Source organism: Phocoena phocoena, chromosome 4, assembly GCF_963924675.1.
Source record: "Phocoena phocoena chromosome 4, mPhoPho1.1, whole genome shotgun sequence".
Classification (NCBI taxonomy): Eukaryota; Metazoa; Chordata; class Mammalia; order Artiodactyla; family Phocoenidae; genus Phocoena; species Phocoena phocoena.
The window spans coordinates 55,208,938-55,234,591 of NC_089222.1; the positions used below are offsets into that span (position 1 = coordinate 55,208,938).

General features: G+C 36.7%; 1 protein-coding gene across 1 annotated transcript in view; it reads left to right on the forward strand.

Annotated features, from left to right (window-relative positions):
• Positions 1-25,654, forward strand: part of NAALADL2 (N-acetylated alpha-linked acidic dipeptidase like 2) — an 862,695-nt gene that overhangs the window by 797,867 nt on the left and 39,174 nt on the right. The window contains 1 exon segment of the mRNA XM_065875821.1: positions 5,881-6,079. Within this exon segment, the coding sequence (XP_065731893.1) occupies positions 5,881-6,079 (199 nt within the window).

Genomic DNA, 25,654 nt, shown 5'->3' on the forward strand with positions numbered 1-25,654 from the left:
CTTTTCATTGTTGTTATCATCACTTTCACAGAAAATTTTTTAATTTTTTTTTTAATCTGTGTACTGGCATATTTAAGTGATTTATTTTCCAGTTGTAATTTTTTCTTTCCTATAGATTCTTACTTCTTTTGTATTTAGAGAAGACCTTTCAATATTTCCTTTAGGATAGGTTTAGTATTGCTGTATTGTTTTAGTTTTTGCTTGTCTGAGAAATTCTTTCTCTCTCCCTCTATTCAAAATGATAATCTTGCTGGATAGACTATACTAGGTTGCAGAGTTTTCCCTTTTAGGACTTTGAATATATCTTACCATTCCCTTCTGGCCTGCAACATTTCTGAGGAGAAATCAGCTGACAGCCTTATGGGGGTTCCCTTGTAATTAACTCTTTGTTTTGCTCTTGCTCCCTTTAGAATCCTCTCTTTATATTTAACTTTTGCCATTTTTAATATAATATGTCTTGGTGTAGGTCTGTTTGGGTTTATCTTGCTTGGGATTCTCTGTGCTTCCTGTACTTGGATATCTGTTTCCTTCTTTAGGTTTGGGGAGTTTTCAACCATAATTTCTTTAAATACATTTTCAATCCCCTTTTCTCTTTCTTCCCCTTCTGGAATCCCTATTTTGTTTGTTTGGCATGCTTTATATTATCCTATAGGTCTCTTATATTGCTTTCTCTTTTTTTCTTTAATTTGGCTTTCTGTCTTCTGTACTTATTGGGTGATTTCCATTATTCTATCTTCCAGGTCACTTTTTTGTTCTTCTGCATTATTCATTCTGCTATTCATTGCCTTTAGCTCAGCTTTCATCTCTGCAAATGAGTTTTCTAATTTTTCTTGGTTCCTCTTTATAATTTCTAGCTCCTTTTTACAATACTCTGTATTTTTGTCTAGGCTTTCTTAATTCCTTCAGTATTTTTATTGTCTCCTTTTTGAAATTGGTGTCTATTAGACTGAAGGGTTCTGTTTCATTTGTTCTTTCAGAGGAATGCTCTTGGTCTTTTAACTGGGTGTGGTTCCTCTGTTTCTTCATTTTACTTGTATTTCTCTTACTCTGTGAGTTTAGGAGAAATAATTATCTACTGTGGTCTTGAAGGGCTATTTACATTTGGGGGCACCCCTGTGTAGCTTGTGTGGGTTTAGTATATTTGGTGCGAAGACTGTTTTTAATATGGATACATGTCGCCTTTTTCCTCAGCATGTACTGGTCATTATCCCCTTGATAGGGGTGTGCAGATGTGGTGACTGGTGCCTGGTCTTGGGGTTCTCAGTGGTGGTGGTTCAGGCATACCCCTGGAGCACACGATGGGAGTGGAGGCAGCTTGCAACCACTCCTGGTGTCTGCAAGGTTGGCAGCAGTGGCTCATGAACATTCCTGGGGTCTGAGGGGGAGGCGCAGGGGCCCACGACCACTCCTGGTGTTTGGGCAAGTGGCAGTGGCATCTCACGACAGCCCCTGAAGCCCATGCAGGCAGTGTCCTGCCCTCTGCGAGCATGTGCACAGGGGAAAAGGCTACAATTTGTGCCCAGCTCCTCCCCTCGCGCACTCCCCCAAACAATGATGACTGGTCTCTAAGCAGCTCAGGCTTCCTCCGAGTACACTCCCAACCACAGCTGCACTAGATTCCAGCCCCCTTAGTCTATCTCCACACAACCAACCCCAGTCCTCTCCACAGTTCTGATCCCTGAAGCCCAAGTTTCAGCCCCCAGCCCCCACCAGCACTGGTGGACATGCATCAGGCTGGGGAGTGCAGGGTGGCAGCAATGACCACCTGTGCAGTTCTCCCTCAGCTCTGGCTACCACAAACCAACTGCTATGCTCTCCTCTGAGGCTCTAAAGCTCACCTCTGTCCCGGCTGATCTCCCTGCCAGTGAGGAGACTTCCCCTGGTGCAGAAACCTTTCCTCTTTCACACCTCCCTCCCAAGGGCTCAAGTCCTGACCCAATTCCTTTCTCACTTTCCTTTTTTTTTCTTACCCAGTTACATGGAGATTTTCTTGATCTTTCAGCAGTCTAAGGTCTTCTGTCAGCATCCTGTAGATATTCTGTTAGAATTGTTCCACATGTAGATGTATTTTTGATGTATTTGTGGGAGGTGAGCTTCACATCCTACTACTATTCCATCATCTTGTTCATTCCCTAGTTTTTTTACCCTTTATATTACCCCTTTCCTTGTTCTTCAGAGGTTTGAGATGCCAGCGCACGGAAAGAAAAACTGCCTCCAGATTCACAGGCACTGCAAAATAAAATTGGAAATCTTCATTAAAGTGTATATGGGGAGAAGTGTGATACAGTTGTGGGGGGCCATTATTTGGGGGAAGTGATAAGAAATAACGTCTCTGAGAATAAAATTGTTAGTAAAGCCATTACAGTATTTTTTGTATGCCTTTAGCAAATGAGTTGGTACTAATTTGTGTTTAGTTTACGTGCTCTGATAATGGTAGCTTGTGTTTATATAGTGATTTAAATGCTTAGAAAGTAAAATGACCATTTTCCCCTAGGAAGCTACAGACATCAGTATTATGTACTCTGTTCAAGTCCACATTGATAATGACTAAGTAAACCAGGCTCTTATGGTTTTGGATAACAAGTCCTTGGTCTTTAGACTCCATGTAATATATATATCTTCAAGATAATTGTATTTACCCTCTTTGAGAGAAATCTCTATCTCCCAGTTGATGTTCTTTGGTCAAATGGACTTATTATTCATTAAAACTGAACTGTTAAGAGCCTCAATTAGTTCTCTGTTTTCTGACATTCACTGTGCCTTAAATAATGTTTTACATATTCTTAGTTTGGGGGAGTATTATTGGTAGGACATATTTTAATTCAGTTTAGTTTAATATAACCTATCATTACCCTAAAATACCTTCTTTTAATTTTTTTTTTCCTTTTGACTGCAGCTAGTATTGATATTTAGCAAGAAAGTAAAGGAAATAACATTTGTTGATGCTCATCATGAACTAAACATCTCCCTGAGTGATTTTTTAGGTGTAATTTAATATAATAATGTATCCCAAATAAGACATTATCTTATAATTCAAAATATACTCGATAAGATATTTAGTAAATGGCTACCGTATATCAGGTATTGTGCTAGGATACGGAGATAAAAAGAGAGAGAAAACATATTTTCTGATCTTATGGGGTTCTTTTCAGTCAAGGAAAGGAGAGATAAGGCTAAAAATATTGCAGATGCTATGATGCTATGATCACAGTACATAATTCACACAATCACTCAGTAAATGATTTGCCAGGCATAGTTTTATGTGCTGGGGAAATGGTGGTGAATGAAACAAACAAAAATCTCTTCCCTCACAGAGCTGACATTCTAGTAGTTATCCTAAGGATCACAAAGGGACAATCATTTGGGTCATGGAAATGGCTATTAGGAATCTTTGGAACATCAGTTATATATCAAAATGATTGTGTGAACATTAGAAGTAAAGCTACTTTTCAATCTGTAACCTCATATCCTTGAAGTAATGCATAGGGTATGCTGTGGTGGCAGGTTTCCATTATCAGGATCCTTTCTGGAACCAGCCAGCTCCTAAAGCTGTCAATTTTGTCCACCCACACCATCATGAAAGATAAATTCATTTAAAGCTAAATAAGGTAAATGGTACAATTTGTCTCACTTGATTTAGTGGTAATGTCTTCAATTCTGTAGTGTATGTTAGACCTGAAGAGATCTTTTCTGAAGAGATTTTTCTTTTTTAAATGGAAGACTCTTAAGGATGTCGAACTTGCTTTTTCTGTTGTTCAGTCTTTCAATTCTAGTGTCATCCAAATGTGCCTTATCCATCTTGTTCTTTCCTTGTGCAAAAAGATATTTTCTGTAAGTTTTCCATATATTAAATTTGGTTAACCATAATAAGATAAACCATATTTTCATAAAATGTCATTATTATTATCATTTAAGAGGCTAGATTTTCTCAATGAGCAGAAATACCGCTTCTTGCACCCTCAAGTTTTGTTGTGAAATCAAACAAGATTACTAATGAAAACATCAAAATACCAAAACCCTGTGAATTCATTTTGTTAATTTCATTGAACAGAGCACTACAAAGAAGGCTCTCTCTTTGCAGCCCTCATAAAAACCATTTATTTCTTTACATAGTTTTCATTTTTTATTGTATTTTTTCTAAAAATATGTTATTGAATCTACTGTGTTTATTCAGTAAACAGTAAACAATTATTGAGTGTCAGAACTATGCTGGGATATAATGAAACTGACATATAAAATCATCCCCATCAAATGAAGGTGATAGAAAATAAAGATCCCTATATGAAAGGTTAGTAATTCTATGACAGACATATTTTATAACACAGTTATAATTCTAAACTAGTTTTCATTTTCTTAGCACATAACCTCTCTACAGTGCTTCTTAAACTTTAAGATATAAGGAATAATCTGAGTAGTATGTTGAAATTGTGATTCCTGGACCCTAGAGAAATTCAGCATGTCTGGGAATCTGCATTTTCACAAAGACCAGGTGTTTTGGGAGTTGGTGACCCTTACCCTTAGACTTCATTTAAAGAAAGAGTTCCTTTGTGACGTTTCCCTTTTGCTGAAACTTTCCTAAGTGAAGGTCCCATAAGGCCTCTTTTCAATCTTCCACCTGTTTATCTTAATGCCATGCTCTCAGGATTTCCATCTGAGATTTACCAGGTCCATGTGCATCTCATTACCTTTACTTGAAGTAATCCTCCCTAGTGTAGTGCTGACCTTGTTGGAGTCAGTTGTACCTAGTCTGAGAATGACACCACTGACTGTCGCCTCATCCAAAGACTGCATCTAATGGTGCAGCTATCTGGAAGAAGATGATGATGGAAGGCCCCCTCGTGATATGATAAAAGAATGCTTTTTAAACAAGGTATTAAGTTTAAACACCAGCTAGGAACTGCCTAACTGTAGGGGAGCACTTTACAAATATTAATCATTTAACTTTCATTAACAAATTTATAAAGCAGGTGCTATTATTATGTTCATTTCACAGATAAGGACACTAAGGCTCAGTAACTTTCCCAACATCACACAGCTACTAAGTGGTAGAGCAGGGATTTGAACTCAAGTCATCTTGCTCCAGGATCTGGTGGCTGTAATTAATATAAAATGCAGCCTTTCCCTTAGTCAAAGGAACATCCTGTAATCCTTTTGCTACCACCATTCATATCAGAATGACTTACAGTAAGTTACATAAACAGAAGGAAAAAATAAAACAACAAACAAAAATCATCTCAAAAGGAAAACAAAACAATACAAACATTATATAGGATAGTTTTTAGTGTATTTTCAAATCAAAGGTATATTTCAACTTCAAATTACAGGAACACTCTACAAAGTAGAAAGAGCCTAGTAGACACATAACAATATAGGGTAACATATCTCATGTTCTCAGAAGGGAAGATAACAATTCATTTTACAATTTTTTTTTCTTGAAATACAGGATACTCTATTAAGAGCATGAATTTTTGAGTCAGAAAGATAAGGCTTCTAATTCTTACCTGTCATTTACTTGCTTGATGATCTGTGTCAGTTTGCTTACCTTAATTAATCCTCAGCTTCTCTGAAATGGACATGCCAATACAGGGTTGGGTGAATATTAAATAAGATAATTATGTGAAGGGCTTGACAGTGCCGGGAACATTGCAGTCTCTCAACAATCAGTTCCTATTTACTGGTATTATTATTAGCAGTAATTAGTAGTAGTAGTAAATAAATTTAATACTTTTAGTAGAATATATTTAGCCAGAATATTTTTGGTGGAAGGATTGTAAAAGTAGTATTGATGGTGAATCTTCCTTTTGACATCATGACTATAAAATGTTTACTTTGTGCCCTTGAGATTCTCTCTTCTGAGACTGGCCCATTTATCTTTACCAGGTGATCAACCCAACACGCCTCAACTGCTAGCTCTGGCCTCACGCCTGCGGGAGAGCGCTGAACTCTTTCAATCAGATGAGATGCGTCCTGCTAATGACCCCAAGGAAAGAGCTCCCATCCGTGTGCGGATGCTGAATGAGATTCTCCAAGACATGGAGAAGAGCTTCCTGGTGCAGCGGGCACCTCCAGGGTTTTACAGGTAGGATGTGTGCTCAAAATTTGTATTTTTATGCCCCTCAATGAAATATTTGTGTTTAATGTTCAGAATGTGTACCTTCTGTGAACATAATGCTATTTTTTTAATGTGAAGAAATTATTATATCTACAATTTTTTAAACAAATTTATTTATTTATTTTTGGTGGCATTGGGTCTTCATCGCTGCACACAGGCTTTCCCTAGTTGCGGCAAGCAGGGGCTACTCTTCATTGTGGTGTGCGGGCTTCTCCTTGCTTTGGCCTCTCTTGTTGCAGAGCATGGGCTCTAGGCGTGCAGGCTTCAGTAGTTGTGGCATGTGGGCTCAGTAGTTGTGGCTTGTGGGCTCTAGAGCACAGGCTCAGTAGCTGTGGTGCACAGGCTTAGCTGCTCCACGGCATGTGGGATCTTCCCGGACCAGGTCTCGAACCTGTGTCCCCTGCATTGGCAGGTGAATTCTTAACCACTGTGTTACCAGGGAAGTCCTATATCTACAATTTGAGGAGCATTCTCCTCCCCCAAAGCAAAGTTCAACTGCATAAATAGAGAATAAAGAAAACTTTATTTTTCTTTATACCTGTAAATATTGATATTATCTGTAGATATAATTTATATCTATATGATAATGGTTTAGCAGTATCATATACAAAATGACTAAGATTTTTTTTTACAATTAAAGTCAATATGAATCAAATGTTATAGCTACTGAAAAACCAAATGGATTTATAGGTTGTACTGTGAGAAATACACTTTCTTGAATGAATCAGGAGATGTCTATATTATTCTGTCCTAGTAAGTCCACTTCTAGAGCATTGGATTTAATTCTAGAAACTACATTTTAAGAGGGAGTTAAGTATGTTTAATATTCAGGGGAGAGTGGAATTTACAGGAATCTTAAAACAACCAGGGGATTAGACATATTTGGTTAGAGGGTCACAATAGAGTGATTTCTGAAAACATTTAAACAATTTTAACAGATATTTTAATAAAACAATTTTCACATCGAACAGGGATTCAGTTTAGGCTCTTAGAGGATGATACAAATATGTACTTGTTTTTGAGGTTCCAGAAATAGTAGAAATTAAACAAAGAGGGAAAATGGAGTTTAAAAGATAACATGTTTTAAATGTTTCTGTTTTTTTTAATAAGTAACATTTATTGACCACTAAATATGTCTCAGGCACTATGTTAAAGACCCTCCACGCATTAATTAATTTAATCCTGGCAAAACAGCCAATGGATTAGGTACTCTTAGTGTCCCCATCTTATAGATGGAGAAACTGGTATCAGAAAGGCTAAATGACTGGCCAAAATAATAAAGCAGACTTCAGAGAATGTCCTCTCACTTTACTAAAAATGTTTTTTTGTTTCTTTTTAAAAAATTTTTATTTTATGTTGGAGTACAGTTGATTAACAATGTTGTGTTAGTTTCAGGTGTACAGCAAAGTGATTCAGTTATACATATACATGTATCTGTTCTTTTTCAAGTTCTTTACCAATTTAGGTTATTACAGATTATTGAACAGCATTCCCTGTGCTAAACATTATGTCCTTGTTGGTTATCTATTTTAAATGTAGCACTGTGTACATGTCAATCCAAAACAACCATCTATCCCTCATTCCCTGTGCTATACATTATGTCCTTGTTGGTTATCTATTTTAAATGTAGCAGTGTGTATATGTCAATCCAAAACAACCATCTGTCCCTCCCCCTGACCCTTCACCCAAGCAACCATAAGTTTGTTCTCTAAGTCGGTAAGTCTGTTTGTTTTGTAAATAAGTACATTTGTATCATTTTTTTAGATTCTGCATATAAGTGATATCATATGATATTTGTCTTTCTCTGTCATATTTCACTTAGTATGATAATCTCCAGGTCCATCCATGTTGCTCCAAATGTCATTATTTCATTCTCTTTAATGGATGAGTAATATTCCATTGTATATATGTACCACATCTTCTTTATCCATTCCTCTGTTGATGGACATTTAAGTTGCTTCCATGTCTTGGCTATTGTAAACAGTGATGCAATGAACATGGGGTGCATGTATCCTTTCAAACCATAGTTTTCTTCAGATATATACTCAGCAGTTGGATTGTTGGATCGTATGCTGGTTCTCTTTTTAGTTTCTTAAGGAACCTCCATACTATTCTCTATAGTGGCTGTACCAAATTACGTTTCCACCAACATCATAGAAGGGTTCCCTTTTCTCCACACCCACTCCAGCATTTATTTTATGTAGACTTTTTGATGATGGCCATTCTGACTGATGTGAGGTGATATATCATTGTTATTTTGATTTGCATTTCTCAAGTAATTAGTGACGTTGAGCATCTTTTCACGTGCCTCTTGCCCACCTGAATGTCGTCTTTGGAGAAATGTCTATTTGGGTGTTCTGCCCTTTTTACTGGCTTTGTTTTTTTGATATTGAGCTTCATGAGCTGTTTGTAAATTTTGGAGATTAATCCCTTATCAGTTGCATCGTCTGCAAATATTTTCTCCCTTTCTGTGGGTTGTCTTTTGTTTTATTTACAGTTTCCCTTGCTGTGCAAAAACTTTTGAGTTTAAATAGGTCCCATTTGTTTATTTTTGTTTCCATTATTCTGGAAGACAGATAGAAAAAATATACTTCTGTGATTTATGTCATAGAGTGTTCTATGTTTTCCCGTAAGAGTTTTATAGTATATGGACTTATATTTAGGTCTTTAAACCATTTTGAATTTATTTTTGTGTATGGTGTTATAGAATGTTCTAATTTCATTCTTTTTTTTTTTTTTTTACATTTAGCTGTCCAGTTCTCCAACCACCATTTTTTAAAGAAATTGTTGCTTCTCCATTGTATAGTCTTGCCTCATTTGTCATAGATTGATTGACCATAGATCCTGGGTTTATTTCTGGAATTTCAATCCTATTCCATTAATCTATATTTCTGTTTTGGTGCCAGTACCATACTATTTTGATGACTGTAGCTTTGTAGTATAGTCTGAAGACAGGGAGCAAGACAGTCCAAGAACATAGTATATCTTTCCATCTGTTTGTGTCATCTTTTATTTCTTTCATTAGTGTTTTATAGTTTTTGGAGTATAGGTATTTTGCCTCTTCAGGTAGGTTTATTCCTAGGTATTTAATTCTTTTGGATGTGATGGTAAAGAGGATTGTTTCTTTAATTTCTCCTTCTGTTCTTTTGTTCTTAGTGTATAGGAATGCAAGAGATTTCTGTGTATTTATTTTGCCTCCAGCAACTTTATCAAATTCATTGATGAGTTCTAGCAGTTTTCTGGTAGCATCTTTAGAATTGTCTCTGTATAATATTATGTCAGCTGCAAAAGGTGACAGTTTTACTTCTTCTTTTCCAGTTTGGATTCCCTTTATTTCCTTCTCTTCTCTTATTGCTATGGCTAGGACTTCCAAAACTATATTGAATAAAAGTTGCAAGAGTGGGCATCTGTGTCTTTTTCCTGATCTTAGAGGAAATGCTTTCAACTTTTCAATATTTACTATGATGTTGGCTGTGTGTTTGTCATACATGGCCCTTATTATGTTGAGGTAGGTTCCCTCTATTCCCACCTTCTGGAGAGTTTTTATCATAAATGGGTGTTCAATTTTGTCAAAAGCTTTTTCTGCATCTACTGAGATGATCATATTATTTTTATTCTTCCATTTTTTGATGTGGTGTATCACACTGATTGATTTGCAGATATTGCAAAAGGCTTGCGTCCCTAGGATAAATCCCACTTGATCATGAAGTATGATCCTTTTAATGTATTGTTGGATTTGGTTTGCTAGTATTTTGTTGAGGATTTTTGTGTCTATGTTCATCAGTGATATTGGCCTGTAATTGTCTTTTTTGTGGTATCTTTGTCTGGTTTTGATATCAGGGTGATGGTGGCCTCGTAGAATGAGTTTGGGAGTATTCCGTCCTCTGTGATTTTTTTTGAACAGTTTCAGAAAGATAGATGTTAACTCTTCTCTGAATGTTTGATAAAATTTGCCTGTGAAGCCATCTGGCCCTGGACTTTTGTTTGCTGGGAGTTTTTTCATCACAGTTTCAATTTCATTACTTGTGATTGGTCTGTTCATATCTTCTATTTCTTCCTGATTCAGTCTTGGGAGATTGTACCTTTCTAGGAATTTGTCCATTTCTTCCAGGTTGTCCATTTTATTGGCAAAGAGTTGCTTGTGGTAGACTCTCCATGAGAGCCTTTGTATTTCCATGCTGTCTGTTGTAACTTCTTGTTCATTTCTAATTTTATTGATTTGTATCCTCTCCCTTTTTTTCTTGATGAGTCTGGCTAAAGGTTTATTGATTTTGTTTATGTCTTCAAAGAACCAGCTTTTAGTTTCATTGATCTTTTCTATTGTTTTCTTTGTCTCTATTGCATTTATTTTGGCTCTGATCTTTATGATTTCTTTCCTTCTACCAACTTTGGGTTTTGTTTGTTCTTCGTTTCTAGTTGCTTTAGGTGTAAAGTTAGCTTGGTGGTTTATCTGAGATTTGTCTTATTTCCTGAGGTAAGGTTGTATTGCTATAAACTTCCCTCTTAGAATTGCTGTTTATGTGACCCTTAGGTTTTGGATCATCGTGCTTTCATTTTCATTTGTCTCTAGGTATTTTTTGATTTCCTCTTTGATATCTTCAGTGATCCACTGGTTGTTTAATAGCATATTGTTTAGCCTCCACATGTTTGTGGTTTTTACAATTATTTTCTGGTAGTTGCTTTCTAATCTCATAGTTTTGTGGTTGGAAAAGATGCTTCATATGATTCAATTTTCTTAAATTTACTCAGGCTCGCTTTGTGGGCTAGCCCTTGATCAGTCCTGGAGAATGTTCCATGTGCATTTGAGAAGAATGTGTATTCTGCTGCTTTTGGATGGAATGCTCTATAAATATCAATTAACTCCAATTGGTATAATGTGTCATTCAATGCCTGTGTTTCCTTATTGATTTTCTGTCTGGATGATCTGTCCACTGATGAAAGTGGGGTGTTAAAGTCCATTATTGTGTTACTGTCAATTTCTCCTTTTATGGCTCTTAGTGTTTTCCTTACATATTGATGTGCTCCAACGTTGTGTGCATATATATTTAAAATTGTTATATCTTTTTCTTGGATTGGTCCCTTGATTGTTATTTAGTGTCCTAGTGTCCTTCTTTGTGTGTTGTAACAGTTTATTTTAAAGCCTGTTTTTTCTGATATGAGCATTGCTATTCCAGCTCTCTTTTGATCTCTATTTGCACTGAATAACTTTACATCACCTCACTTTCAGTCTGTATGTGTCCCTAGATCTCAAGTGGGTCTCTTATAGACAGCATATATATGGGTCTTATTTTTGTATCCATTCAGCTAGTCTATGTCTTTGGGTTGGGGCATTTGATGTTTATGTTTAAGGTAATTATTGATATGTATGTTCTTACTGCCATTTTGTTAATTGTTTTGGATATGATTTTGTAGGTGTTTTCTGTTGTCTTCTCTTGTGATTTGATGCCTAACTTTAGTGTTGTGTTTGGATTCCTTTTTCTTTTGTGTGTGTATATCTATTGTAGATTTTTGGTTTGTAGTTACCAGAAGGTTTTGATATATAAGTCTATATATAAACAGATTGTTTTAAGTTGTTGTTCTTTTAATTTCAAACACATTTTCAATGTCCTGCATTTGTGCTCTCCTCTTCACACAATTGATTGTTTTGATATATATATGTGTAGATGATTTCCTACCTTTACTGTATTTTTGCCTTTACTGGTGAGCTTTTCCATTTGTAATTTTCTGTTTCTAATTATGGCCTTTTCTTTTCTGCTTAGAGAAATTCCTTTAGCATTTGTTGCAAAGCTGGTCTGTTGGTGCTGAATTCTCTTAGCTCTTTCTTATCTGTTAATCTTTCTCTTGATTTTGCTGTCAAAACTGAATGAGTGCCTTGCTGGGTAGAGTATTCTTGGTTGTAGCTTCTTCCCTTTCATTACTTTAAATATATCATGCCACTCCCTGCTTGCCTGTGGAGTTTCTGCTGAGAAATCTGCTGATAATCTTATGGGAATTCACTTGTATGTTATTTGTTGTTTTCCCTTGTTGCTTTTAATATTTTTTCTTTCTTTGTCTTTAAATTTTGTCAGTTTGACTGCTAGATGTCTTGGTGTGTTCCTCCTTGAGTTTATCCTGTCTGGGACTCCCTGGGCTTCCTGGACTTGGGTGACTGTTTTCTTTCCCATGTTAGGGAAGTTTTTAACTATTACCTCTTCAAGTATTTTCTCAGTTCCCTTCTCTCTCTCTTCTCCTTCTGGGACCTCTATAATGCAAATGTTCTTGCATTTAATGTCATCCCAGAGGTCTTTTAGGAGGTCTTCATTTATTTTCATTCTTTTCTCTTTATTCTGTTCTGAGGCAGTGATTTCCACCATTCTGTCTTCCAGCTCACTTATCCATTCTTCTGCCTCAGTTATTCTGCTATTGATTCCTTCCAGTGTGTTTTTCATTTCAATTATTGTATTGCTCATCTCTGTTTGTTTGTTATTTAGTTCTTCTAGGTCTTTGTTAAACATTTCTTGTATCTTCTTGATCCATGCCTCCATTCTTTTTTTGAGATCTTGGATCATCTTTACTATCATTACACTGAATTCTTTTTGGGTAGATTGCCTATCTCCACTTCACTTCATTGCTCTTCTGGGGTTTTGTCTTGTTGCTTTGTCTGGGAGATATTTCTCTGCCATCTCATTTTGTCTAACTTTCTGTGTGATTGTGGTTTCTGTTCCACAGGCTGCCAGGTTGTAGTTGTTGCTTCTACTGTGTGCTCCCTGGTTGATGAAGCTGTCTAAGATGCTTGTGCAGGCTTCCTGCTTGTAGGGAGTGGTCCCTGCTCACTGGTGGTTGTAGCTGGTTCTTTTCCCTCATGGCCAAGGGCCGTGTCAAGGGGCATGTTTAGCAGGCAGCTGTTTGTTTTCCTCAGGAAGACTTTAAGCAGCCTGTCTGCTGATGAGTGGGGCTGTTTTCCTGCCCTGTTGGTTGTTTGGCCTGAGGTGTCCTAGCACTGGAGCTTACAGGCTGTTGTGTGGGACCAAGTCTTGGTGAGAAAATGGAGGCTTCCAAAAGGGCTCACACCAATGTGTACTACCCAGAACTGTCGCTGCCAGTGTCCTTGTCCCCGCAGTAAACCACAGCTGCCCCCCACATCCACAGGAGACTCTCTAATACTAGCAGGTAGGTCTGAGCCAGGCTCTTATGTGGTCACTGTTTCTTTTTTCCTGGATCTGGGTATGCACAGGACCCTGCATGCACCCTCCAAGAGTGGAGTTTCTGTTTCTCTCAGTCCTATGGAATTCTTGCAATCAAACCCTGCTGGCCTTCAAAGCCAGATTCTCTGGAGGTTCCTCCTCCCATTTTCAGACCCCCAGGCTGAGAAGCCTGACATGGGGCTCAGAACTTTCACTCCTGTGGTAGAACGTCTTTGATATATTTATTTCCATTTTGCGGGTCACCCACCTGGGTGGTATGGGATTTGATTTTATTGTGATTGAACCCCTCATACCATCTTGTTGTGACTTCTTTGTATTTGGATGTTCAGTATCTTTTTTGGTAGGTTCCAGTGGTTTTTTTCAATGGTTGTTCACCAGTTAATGGTGATTTTGGTGTTTCCTTGAGAAGAGGTGAGCTCACATCCTTCTACTCTGCCATCTTGTTTGGATCACCTGTTTTAAATGTTTTATTTGATTTTTGTATAAAGCACAAAAGATAAAAACATACACCTCTTTGTGTAACAGATGCACATATAATGTATGTGTATAACATTCAATAAACACGTGTGTGTGTATATATGTATATATTTTTTGGATATATGTATGTGTACACACACACACTAGGCATATATATATTATTTATATATATATATGTCTAGTTCAGGGTTTATCATGGGAAAAGGTGGGAGACAAAGAGGTGTTGGAGAAAGAGTAAGGTAAGAAAACTATTTGGCCCAGAACTCTCTTCATAAAGGTACTTTTGCACCACATCAGTTATATGTATAACATATATACACACACACACACACACACACACACACAAATAACACCCTGGACTACACATATAGTGTATGATCAAAGCTACGACTAAGACTAAAGAATTGAAACACAGGAATACAAATCTTAATTACATATGAGAAAAATTTCTAACAAGTTAGTTGTGTTCTTAAAAAAAAAAAAGGTACTGGTGAACCTAGTTTCAGGGCAAGAATAAAGAGGTAGACATAGAAAATGGACTAGAGGACATGGTGGGGGGGGTGAAGCTGGGGTGAAGTGAAAGTAACATCAACATATATACACTATGGAATGTAAAATAAATAGTTGGCTGGTGGGAAGCAGTAGCATAGCACAGAGAAATCAAAATCAGCTCGGTGCTTTGTGATGACCTAGAGGGGTGGAATATGGAAGATGGGAGGGAGGCTCAAGAGGGAGGGGATATGGGGACATGTGTGTGCGTATGGCTGATTCGCTTTGTTGTGCAACAGAAACTAACACAGTATTGCGAAGCAATTATACTCCAATAAAGTCCTACTAAAAACAAAACAAAAAAAACAGTATGATGCTTTTATAGAGTGGTGAACTCATTACCGCTGTAGGTATTAAAACAGGCTAAGTAGCCCTAAGCACCTGAATATTTGGGCTACATGAGGTTTAAGATGCCTTTTAGTACCAAAATTCTGTGATCTGACAAATCACTTGATCGCTCTACACTTTAATTTCTGCATCTATAAAATGAGATGATGGAATGAGACCCTTTTGTAATAAAAACCCTTTTCTGACTTCTGATATTTGAGGATTTTCCTTCATGATTTTAATCTCAAATTCACATTTAAAATCTTTATTTTATATCATCTTTTTAACATTATGACTCTGTATCATAAGACTTTGGAAAACATTCATTTATCACAGCAGACACTTTTAAGGCACTTTGTAAGCCCCAGGTACTCTTGTAAGCACCAGAGAAAGGAGTCACCTTAAGTTAAAAACATCTGCCTTGATGAGGTTATATTCCAGCTGGGGGGATGGGGAAACAGAATGAACAAGGTAATTTAGTAAAATATAGTGTATGGTAGATGTAATGACTGCTAAAGAGAAAAATTAAACCACATTATTAAATCCAGCATTATTAAAAAGTCTTTATCAAAGCAGATAAATTATATCTTTTAGAATATATTATGTAAGTTATATTTCCTTCACTTTTAGTTTATAAAAAATTCAGATATTGGTATCCTATATTAAGGACATAGTTTTATATATTATGAAATATATAAAACTTTCTCCCTTTGCCCTTTTTGGCTCTTGCACTAAATACAGGGGACCTCTCTGTGGTCTGAGTTACGTGTATAGTAAACTTTATTATTCCTTCAACGATTTACTTTATCATGCATTTGGAGTAGAAAAGAAAATATTTGTTTTCCTCTGAGTTAACAATGATTAAGCAAGTGATATTTTCTCCTGTTAATAATATGATTACAGCATACCTTGTATTCCAGTGTGCAAGGCCCAAAATGTTGATTATGATAATGTTCTAACTCATATAACAAACTTTGTAGCTGAAAGCTTATGGTTCAATATTTTGGCATTATTTTAAACTATTACTCTAATTATTGAAAAAAATACATGTTTGTTTGCATTCTTCTCCTTGGCTCTATTTTCACATATATGCCAACAATACAGATAGATTAAATACTTCATTCTGATTTATCTAACTGACCTTTATTCCAAGACTGTCATGAATTTTTACTTTATTTCTGAAATATATAACAAATCATCCTACTTTATTTTTTTTCTTGGTAGAGAATTCACATTTCTAATTATTATTGACACAAAAATTTCAAAATTGCAGTAGACTTTCTACCTTCAATTCTTGGAAGCGCTTCCTTTATGGGAGAGGAAACGTTCAAAGGAAAAAAGATGAGTATGACAGGATGATATAGACTTTAGGAAGATGGAAAAATTGATTCTTTATTATGACAACTATTTGGAGAAAAGATAAAATTGTTAATTACATTGTACAAAACAACATTTGGTGAACAGTGTTCTTTTTTTTTTTTTATGTTAAGGAATCTTTAAAGATGTTATCCATGTAAGAATCTCACTCTTCAAACCAATGGTGTCATGACAATTCTCATCAAATATACAAGAAGGAAGTCAAATGTGATTTGCTTTTTAAGAAAGTAGTTGACAGAAGTTCACTGTATAAAGCTAAATGTTGCATTTGGAATTTGGATCATGTCTCAAAGGATACTGCCTTAAAAAGTGTCACTGAACACTGAAATCTCTTATTTTTGGAATATGTGAAAGAATTTCCCCCATTATTTGGCATCAGAAAATTCAAAGATTTCAAGTCCTATGATATTACATCTAAAACTGCCCGACTCTCACTCTCATAAATAAATCTTCATTGAACACTGCTCTGTGCCAGCATACTGATGGAAACTGGCAATATAAGATCCCTACCTTCAAGGAATTTAGCCTAACTCAAGAAGTAAAATATATAAATCATAATTCAAATAAATTTCCAGAACACTTATGCAAAGTGCCCAATGAATGCCACAGGTAAGAAGTGCTATTGGGATTTAGTGAACAGAGAAATTATTACCTTGTGGCATTCAAAAAAGAATTTATAGGAAAAGGGAGAAATTTATCTGGGCTTGAGGGAATGGTAGGGTGCCCAGTAAATTAGGGAGTGCTATATAGACTGAATGTTTGTGTCCTCCCAAAATTCGTATGTTGAGATCTAATGATGATATTTGGAGGTGGGACCTTTCAGAGATAATTAGGTCATGAGGGCAGAACCCTCATTAATGGGATTAGCACTCTTATAAAAGAGACCCCTGAGAGCTCCCTCATCCCTACTGCCATGTGAGAACAGAGCCATCTATAGACCATGAAGCAAGCCTTCACCAGACGCATAATCCGCCTGCACCTTGATCTTGGACTTCCCACCCTCTAGAACTGTGAGAAATAAATGTGTGTTGTTTATAAGTCAGTCACTCAGTCTATTGCATTCCGTTGTAGCAGCCCAAACTGACTAAGGCAGGGAGCATTACCAGGGGAGGATAGTGTGAAGAGAGACAAAAAGTAGAGGTTGTGTGTGGTGTGCTGAGGAGTGAAGCACAGGAAGTGGAATTGTTTGGTTATTTAGTTAATGATTATGGAGAGGTAGGAAGGAATCAAGTTACAGAGTCCCATGAGTGCTCTGTTGAGAGGTTTGGAATTTAGTTATTTTTTATACAAAAGAAGCCATGAAGAAATTTGTATTAGATTTACCTGGTGCTCCAGATAGGGTGCCCTGGAGTTGGGAAGTCAGGGAGACTACAGGTGTAAAAATGGTATGGAATGCTGAGAACATGATTTGGCACATTGGAGTCAGGAACGAAGAGCAAAGAGCAAATTTGGGAGATGGTATTAAGGAAGATTTGAAGAATTTAGCAAAGAGGTTCGAATCTTATTTTGGGATTTTTTTTTTTAGGGTTTGCATAGAGCTAGGCAAATGAAGCATGGTTTAGTAGTGGAAAGAGTCTCCTCTCTGCCCATTTCTCCAGCTAGTTGGTTAAGGCACTCAGTATCTCTGGTTTTCCATGTAATTGTATGATAATCTGTTGATAAAAATTTCTATCTACCTAAAGTCCCTTCTAGCTCTAAAAATCGGATTCAATGCATATCCACTGCATTAAGCTTCACAACCTCTACAGTCAAGGGAGATTCTTCTAATCCTGAGGGAGGGGACCAAGAAAGAGCACAACGATAGACTGCAATGGTGCAATGAAAAGCTGCAAAGGGCTCCAGATGTACTGAGCTTAGTAGGCAGTGGAGAGCAGATGCAATGATATATATGATCAGGGACTATTCATGATAGTGATAGTGAAAGTGTGTTGAAAACTACAAAACATTGCAAAAATATTACTACTATCAAGATTCAGCAGTGTAAAATCTAAATTGTTGCCCCTGAGTAGGGAGGGGATTATGTATCAATATTTCCTTAAGTATTCTGAATTTTCTCTCTCCCTCCTTCCTTTACTGTGATTCTAATATGTACTACTCTACTGCTTCCAAGGGACTGGCATATCTGCAGATGAGATCTTGTGGCACCTGTGTTTTGTTGTTGGCTTCATTTTAACTCCCTATAGTTATTACTGTGCAAAGGCAGAGTAAGCAGTATGACCCAGTGACCTATGCAGTCTCCACTAAAATATATATATGTAAAAAATATTTTAGGTTTAGAGAAAAATTGAGTAGAAAGCACAGAGAGCTCCCATATAACCCTTCACACACACATACACACACACAGTCCCCTCATCTCCCAACACATAGTTCCCCTATTATTAACATCTTACATTAGCTTAGTACGTTTGTTATAGTTGATGAGCCAATATTGACGCATTATTAACTAAAGAGTCTACAGTTTATGCTAGGGTTTACTTTTTGTTTTTTACATTCGATGGATTTTTGACAAGTGTATAATAGCATGTATCCACCATTTCAGTATCACTGCCCTAAAAAAATCTGTGCTCCACCTCTCCATCTTTCCCTCTCTCCTCCCTGAGCCTCTGGCCTTTTTACTACGTCCACAGTTTTGCCTTTTCTAGAATGTCATACAGTTTGAATCATACAGCATATAACTTTTTCATATGGGCCTCATCACTTAGCAATCTGAAATTGTCTCCTCCATATTAATTTCTTTTTATCACTGAACAATATTCCATTGCACAGATGTACCAGTTTATTTATCCATTCACCCGTTGAAAGACATTTTAGGTGTTTTCAAATTTTCACAATTATGAACAAAGCTTTTACATACATTTGTAGGCAGGTTCTTGTGTGGATGTACATTTTCAATTCATTTGGGTAAATACCAAGGAGCACAACTGCTGGATCATATGATAAGCCTATGTATAGTTTTGCAAGAAACTGCCAAACTGTCTCCCAAAGTGGCTATACCATTTTGCAATCCCACTAGCAATAAATAAGGTTTTTGGTTGTTCCACATCTTTGTCAGCATTTTCTCTTGTCAGTATTGTTATATCATTTTTTAATTTGTAATTCTCTAATGATATATGATGTTGAACATCATTTTATGTACTTTTTATCTGTATATCTTCTTTGGTGAGGTGTTTGTTCAGATCTTTTCCCTATCTTTTAAATTGAATTGTTTTCTTATTATTGAGTTTTAAGAGCTCTTTTTATATTTTGGATGCCAATCCTTTATCAGATATGAATATTGCAAATATTTTCTTAAAAATGCCTGTTGTAGAGCAGAAGTTTTAATTTAATTAAATCCAACTTATCTTTTTTTTTTCATGGATTGTGCTTATGGTGTTTGTTGTATCTAAAAATCCATCAAACCTAAGGTCACCTAGATTTTTCTCCTATGTTGTCTTCTAGTTGTTTTATAGTTTGGTGTTTTGTATTTAGGTCACTGATCCACTTCCCGTTAATTTTTGTGAAAGGTATAAGGTCACTGTCTAGATTCATTATTTTTGCATGTGGATGTCTTGTGCTGGCACCATTTGTCAAAAAGGCTATTCTTTCTCATTGAATTGCCTTTCCTCTTTTGCCATACAATTTGCTTTTAGATTTTTTTTCTTGGGTTAAGACTTACTTAGGAGTGGAATTGCTGATCATGTGGTGAAATAGGAAGGTTGGAGAGGGGTGAAATTTCCCTCCCCAAGCTGGGATAATATTGCAGTATTGCTCTTTGACAAAATCTTTCCTCTGGAGAGTAGGCCTTTGTGATAGAGAAGATCCTGGAAGGGTTTCCTGATGGTTACTCTTCCTTTTCCCCTGCCACAGCCCTCAGGCGATTTTTCTCAGCTCCTCAAGTGATTGATTTAGAATACCTCTACCATGGACAGAGATAAGATGGAAGAATAGACAGACGTGAGCTCACCTCTTCTTATGAAAACATGAAAATCACAACTAACTGCTGAAAGACAATCAAAAAAAACAGGTGGAACCTACCGAAAAAGATATCCTACATCCAAAGAAAGACAAAGAAAGAAGCCATATGAGATGGTAGGAGGGGCTTAATAGCAATAAAATAAAATCCCATACCCACAAGGTGGGTGACCCCACAAAGTGGAAAATAATTATACCACAGAGTTCTCCCACAGGAGTGAAAGTTCTGAGCCCCATGTCAGGCTCCCCAGCCTGGGGGTCTGGCAATGGGAGAAGGAGCTCCCAGAGAATCTGGCTATGAAGGCCAGTGGGGTTTGATTGCATTAATTCCACAGGACTGGGAGAAACAGAAACTCCACTCTTGGAGGGTTCATACAGGGTCTTCTGCACACCAGGACCCAGGGAAAAAAGCAGTGACCTCATAAGAGCCTGGACCAGACCTACTTGCTAGTATCAGAGTGTCTCCTCAGAGGTGGGGGCATTAAATGCACCAACATTCTCAGTATAGGGGTTCCAGAAGGAGGAGAGAGAGAGAAAAGACCTGAGAAAATATTTGAAGATATAATAGCTAAAAACTTCCCCAACATGGGAAAGGAAACAGTCACTGAAGTCCAGGAAGTGCATGGAGTCCCAGGCAGGATAAACCCAAGGAGGAACATGCCAAGATACATAGTAATCAAATTGACAAAAATTAAAGACAAAGGAAAAATATTAAAAGCAACAAGGGAAAAGCAACAAATAACATACAAGAGAATTCCTATAAGATTCTCAGCAGAAACTCTGCAGGCCAGCAGGGAGTGGCACCATATATTTAAAGTGATGAAAGGGAAGAAGCTGCAACAAAGAATACTCTGCTGAGCAAGGCTTTCATTCAGTTTTGAAGGGAAATCAAAACCTTTACAGACAAGCAAAAGCTAAGAGAATTCAGCACTGACAGACCAGCTTTGCAACAAATGCTAAAGGAATTTCTCTAGGGGGAAAAGGCCACAACTAGAATCAAGAAAATTATAAATGGAAAAGCTCACTAGTAAAGGCAAACATACAGTATACTGTAAGGTAGGAAATCATCTGCACACAAATATGATATCAAACCCACCAGTTGTACAAAGAGTAGACCACAAATTCAGGACACTGGAAATACATTTGAAATTAAAAGACCAGCAACTAAAAACCATCTTGTTTATATATAGACTTCTGTATCAAAACCTCATGGTAACTGTAAGCCGAAAAATCTATAATAGACACACAACATACAAAAGAGAAAGGAATCCAAACACAACCCTAAAATTAGTCATCAAATCACATGAGAAAAAAAAAGAGGAAGGGAAGAAAAAAACACTTATAAAAGCCTATCCAAAACAATTAACAAAATGGCAGTAAGAACATACATATCGATAATTACCTTAAAAGTAAATGGATTAAATGCTCCAACCAAGACTAGACTAGTTGAATGGATGCAAAAACAAGACCCATATATATGCTGTCTACAAGAGACCCACTTCAGACTTAGGGACACATACAGACTGAAAGTGAGGGGTTGGAAAAACATATTCCATGAAAGTGGAAACAAAAAGAAAGCTGGAATAGCAATGCTCATATCAGAAAAAACAGGCTTTAACATAAAGACTGTTACAATACACAAAGCAGGACACTACATGATGATCAAGGTATCAATCTAAGAAAAAGATATAAAAATTGTTAATATATATGCACCCAACATAGTATTTACCTTATATATTGAGATTCTCCAAGCAGCCATATAAGGATAAATCGACAGTAACACAGTAATAGTGGGGGACTTTAACACCCTACTTTTCATCAATGGACAGATCATCCAGACAGAAAATCAATAAGGAAACATAGGCCTTGAATGACACATGGACTTAACTGATATTCATAGAGCATTCCATACAAAAGCAGCAGAATACACATTCTTCTCAAGTGCACATGAAACATTCTCCAGGATTGATCAAGAGCTGGCCCACAAAGCAAGCCTTGGTAAATTTAAGAAAATTGAAATCATATGAAGCATCTTTTCTGACCACAAAGCTATGAGATTAGAAAGCAACTACCAGAAAGAAAAACTGTAAAAACCACAAACATGCGGAGGCTAAACAATATGCTATTAAACAACCAATGGATCACTGAAGATATCAAAGAGGAAATCAAAAAATACCTAAAGACAAATGAAAATGAAAGCACGATGATCCAAAACCTAAGGTCACAGCAAAAGCAGTTCTAAGAGGGAAGTTTATAGCAATACAATCTTACCTCAGGAAATAAGAAAAATCTCAAATAAACCACCAAACTAACTTTACACCTAAAGCAACTAGAAAAGAAGAACAAACAAAACCCAAAGTTAGTAGAAGGAAAGAAATCATAAAGATCAGAGCAGAAATAAATGCAGTAGTGACAAAGAAAACAATAGAAAAGATCAATGAAACTAAAAGCTGGTACTTTGAAAAGATTAACAAAATCAATAAACCTTTAGCCAGACTCATCAAGCAAAAAAGGGAGAGGATTCAAATCAATAAAATTAGAAATAAACAAGGAGAAGTTACAACGAACAGCACAGAAATACAAAGGCTCATGAGAGACTACCACAAACAACTCTTTGCCAATAAAATGGACAACCTAGAAGATATGGACAAATTCTTAGAAAGGTACAATCTCCCAAGACTGAGCCAGGAAGAAGTAGAAAAATATGAACAGACCAATTATAAATAATGAAACTGAAACTGTGATTTAAAAAACTCTCAACAAACAAAAGTCCAGGACCAGATGGCTTCACAGGCAAATTTTATCAAACATTGAAGAAGAGTTAACGTCTATCCTTCTGAAACTATTCCAAAAAATCACAGAGGAAGGAACACTCCCAAACTGATTCTATAAGGCCACCATCACCTCAATACCAAAACCAGACAAAGATAACCACAAAAAAAGGCAATTACAGGCCAATATCACTGATGAACATAGACACAAAAATCCTCAACAATATACTAGCAAACTGAATCCAACAATACATTAAAAGGATCATACTACATGATCATGTGGGATTTATCCCAGAGATACAAGTATTTTTCAATATCTGTAAATCAATCAGTGTGATACAACACCTCAACAAATTGAAGAATAAAAACAATATGATTATCTCAGTGGATGCAGAAAAACCTTCTGACAGAATTCCACACCCACTTATGATAAAAACTCTCCAGAAAGTAGGCATAGAGGGAACATACCTCAACATAATAAAGGCCATGTATGACAAATCTATAGCTAACATCATACTCAACAGTGAAAAGCTGAACACATTCCCTCTAAGATCAGGAACAAGACAAGGATGTCCGCTCTTTTGATTTTTATTCAACAGAGTTTTGGAAGTCCTAGCCATGGCAACCAGAGAAGAAAAAGAAATAAAGGGAATCCAAACTGGAAAAGAAGAAGTAAAACTGTCACTTTTTGCAGATGACACGATCCTATACATAGACAATCCTAAAGATGCTAGAGCTAAGCAATGAATTTGGTAAAGTTGCAGGATATGAAATTAACACACAAAATCTGTTGCATTTCTTGACCAGCAAGGGCTTAATTTCCAAAATATACGAACAGCTCATACAGCTCAACAACAAAAATAAACAACCCAATCAAAAAATGTACAGAAGACCTAAAGAGACACTTCTACAAAGAAGAGATACAGATGGCCAAGAGGCACATGAAAATATACTCAACATTGCTAATTGTTAGAGAAATGCAAATCAAGACAACAATGAGGTATCACCTCACACTAGTGAGAATGGCCATCGTCAGAAAGTCTACAAAAATAAATGCTGGAGAGGGTATGAAGAAAAGAGAACCCTCCTACACTGTTACTGGGAATGTAACTTGGTACAGCCACTATGGAGAACATTATGGAAGTTCCTTAAAAAACTAAAAATAGAGCTACCATATGATCCAGCAATCCCACTCCTGGGCATATATCTGGAGAAAACCATGTTTCGAAAGGATACATGTACCACAGTGTTCATTGCAGCACTATTTACAGTAGCCAAGGCATGGAAGCAACCTAAATATCCATCGACAGGGGAATAGATAAAGAAGATGCGGTATATATATATATATACAATGGAATATTACTCAGCCATTTAAAAGAATGAAATAATGCCATTTGCAGCCACATGGATGCACCTGGAGATTATCAGACTAAGTGAAGTAAGTCAGACACAGAAAGACAAATATCATGATGCCATGTATACACAGAATCTAAAAAAAAGTAAAAATGTACTTATTTACAAAACAGAAACAGACTCACAAACTTAGAGAAAGAACTTATGGTTACCAGGGTAGAAAGGTGGTGGGAAGTGATAGATTGGGAATTTGGAATTGAAATATATACACTGCTATATTTAAAACAGATAACCAACAAGGACCTACTATATAGCACAGGGAACTCTGCTCAATATTCTGTAATAACCTAAATAGGAAAAGAACTTGAAAAAGACTAGATACATGTGTATGTATAACTGAATCACTTTGCTGTACACCTGAAATTAACACACATTGTTAATCAACTATGGTCCAATATAAAATAATTTTTTTTTTTTTTTTTGCGGTATGCGGGCCTCTCACTGCTGTGGCCTCTCCCGTTGCGGAGCACAGGCTCAGTGGCCATGGCTCACAGGCCCAGCCGCTCCGCGGCATGTGGGATCCTCCCGGACCGGGGCACGAACCCGCGTCCCCTGCATCAGCAGGCGGACTCTCAACCACTGCGCCACCAGGGAAGCCCAATAAATTTTTTTAAAATTTGCTTTTAATATTGCCTTTTACTCTCAGCAGGTCACTGGTCAATAGTAGAATAGCTTTCTGAATTAAGAACACCATGTGACGATACTATTGTAGGAAGACCACTGGATCTTGCATTTGTAAAAGTGGGAAGGGGGTTTGAATATGAACACTAGTCTTTTACTACTGACTTGTTTTGGAGCAAGCTAATTAGCAACTCAGAGTCAGTTTCTCATCTGTAAAGTAGAAACTCTCAAAGGACTATTAATATGACAATAAATTTAGAAAAAATATTAGCATAAAGTTTGATAACATGAGGATAAAATGTGAGAAGATAATTTATAAGCTATAGAATCCCATACAAATATTACAAAATAAAAGTAATACTTGTATACCATTCTGCTGTTTTTACTTAGCCTCTGATAATGTTCTAGATGTCAAAGCTGCTTCCCCACACCTCTCTTAACCAAGGAAGATATATTTTAAAATCCAGTGACACGAGTTCTTTTTCCCCAGGGTCACTGCAGTGACCTATTTCCTTCATTTTTAATTTTCAGTATACAGTCCTTTCCCTTATACATTTGCTAAAAGCCTGCCTATTGAGTGGTTGCAACATCCCATAGAAAATAAAGTGTTGTAGGTAAATGGAATTAAACGTGCAGTTTTTAAAAAAGAGTCATTATAATATTTACATAGCATTCTATTCTGAAATAAATGTGGGCACTCTAAATGACAAACCTTTTCCAGTAGGAAAGCCTTTCCTCAAACCATTTTCTTTAAGTGTTCAGGAAACCCCATGGCAAACATCATAGTTTTCTGAGACAGATTCTCTCACATTTTAAGTTTTGAAGTTTGGACCACTTTTTAGATTTTGGCACCAACCATCTCATGCTTGAAA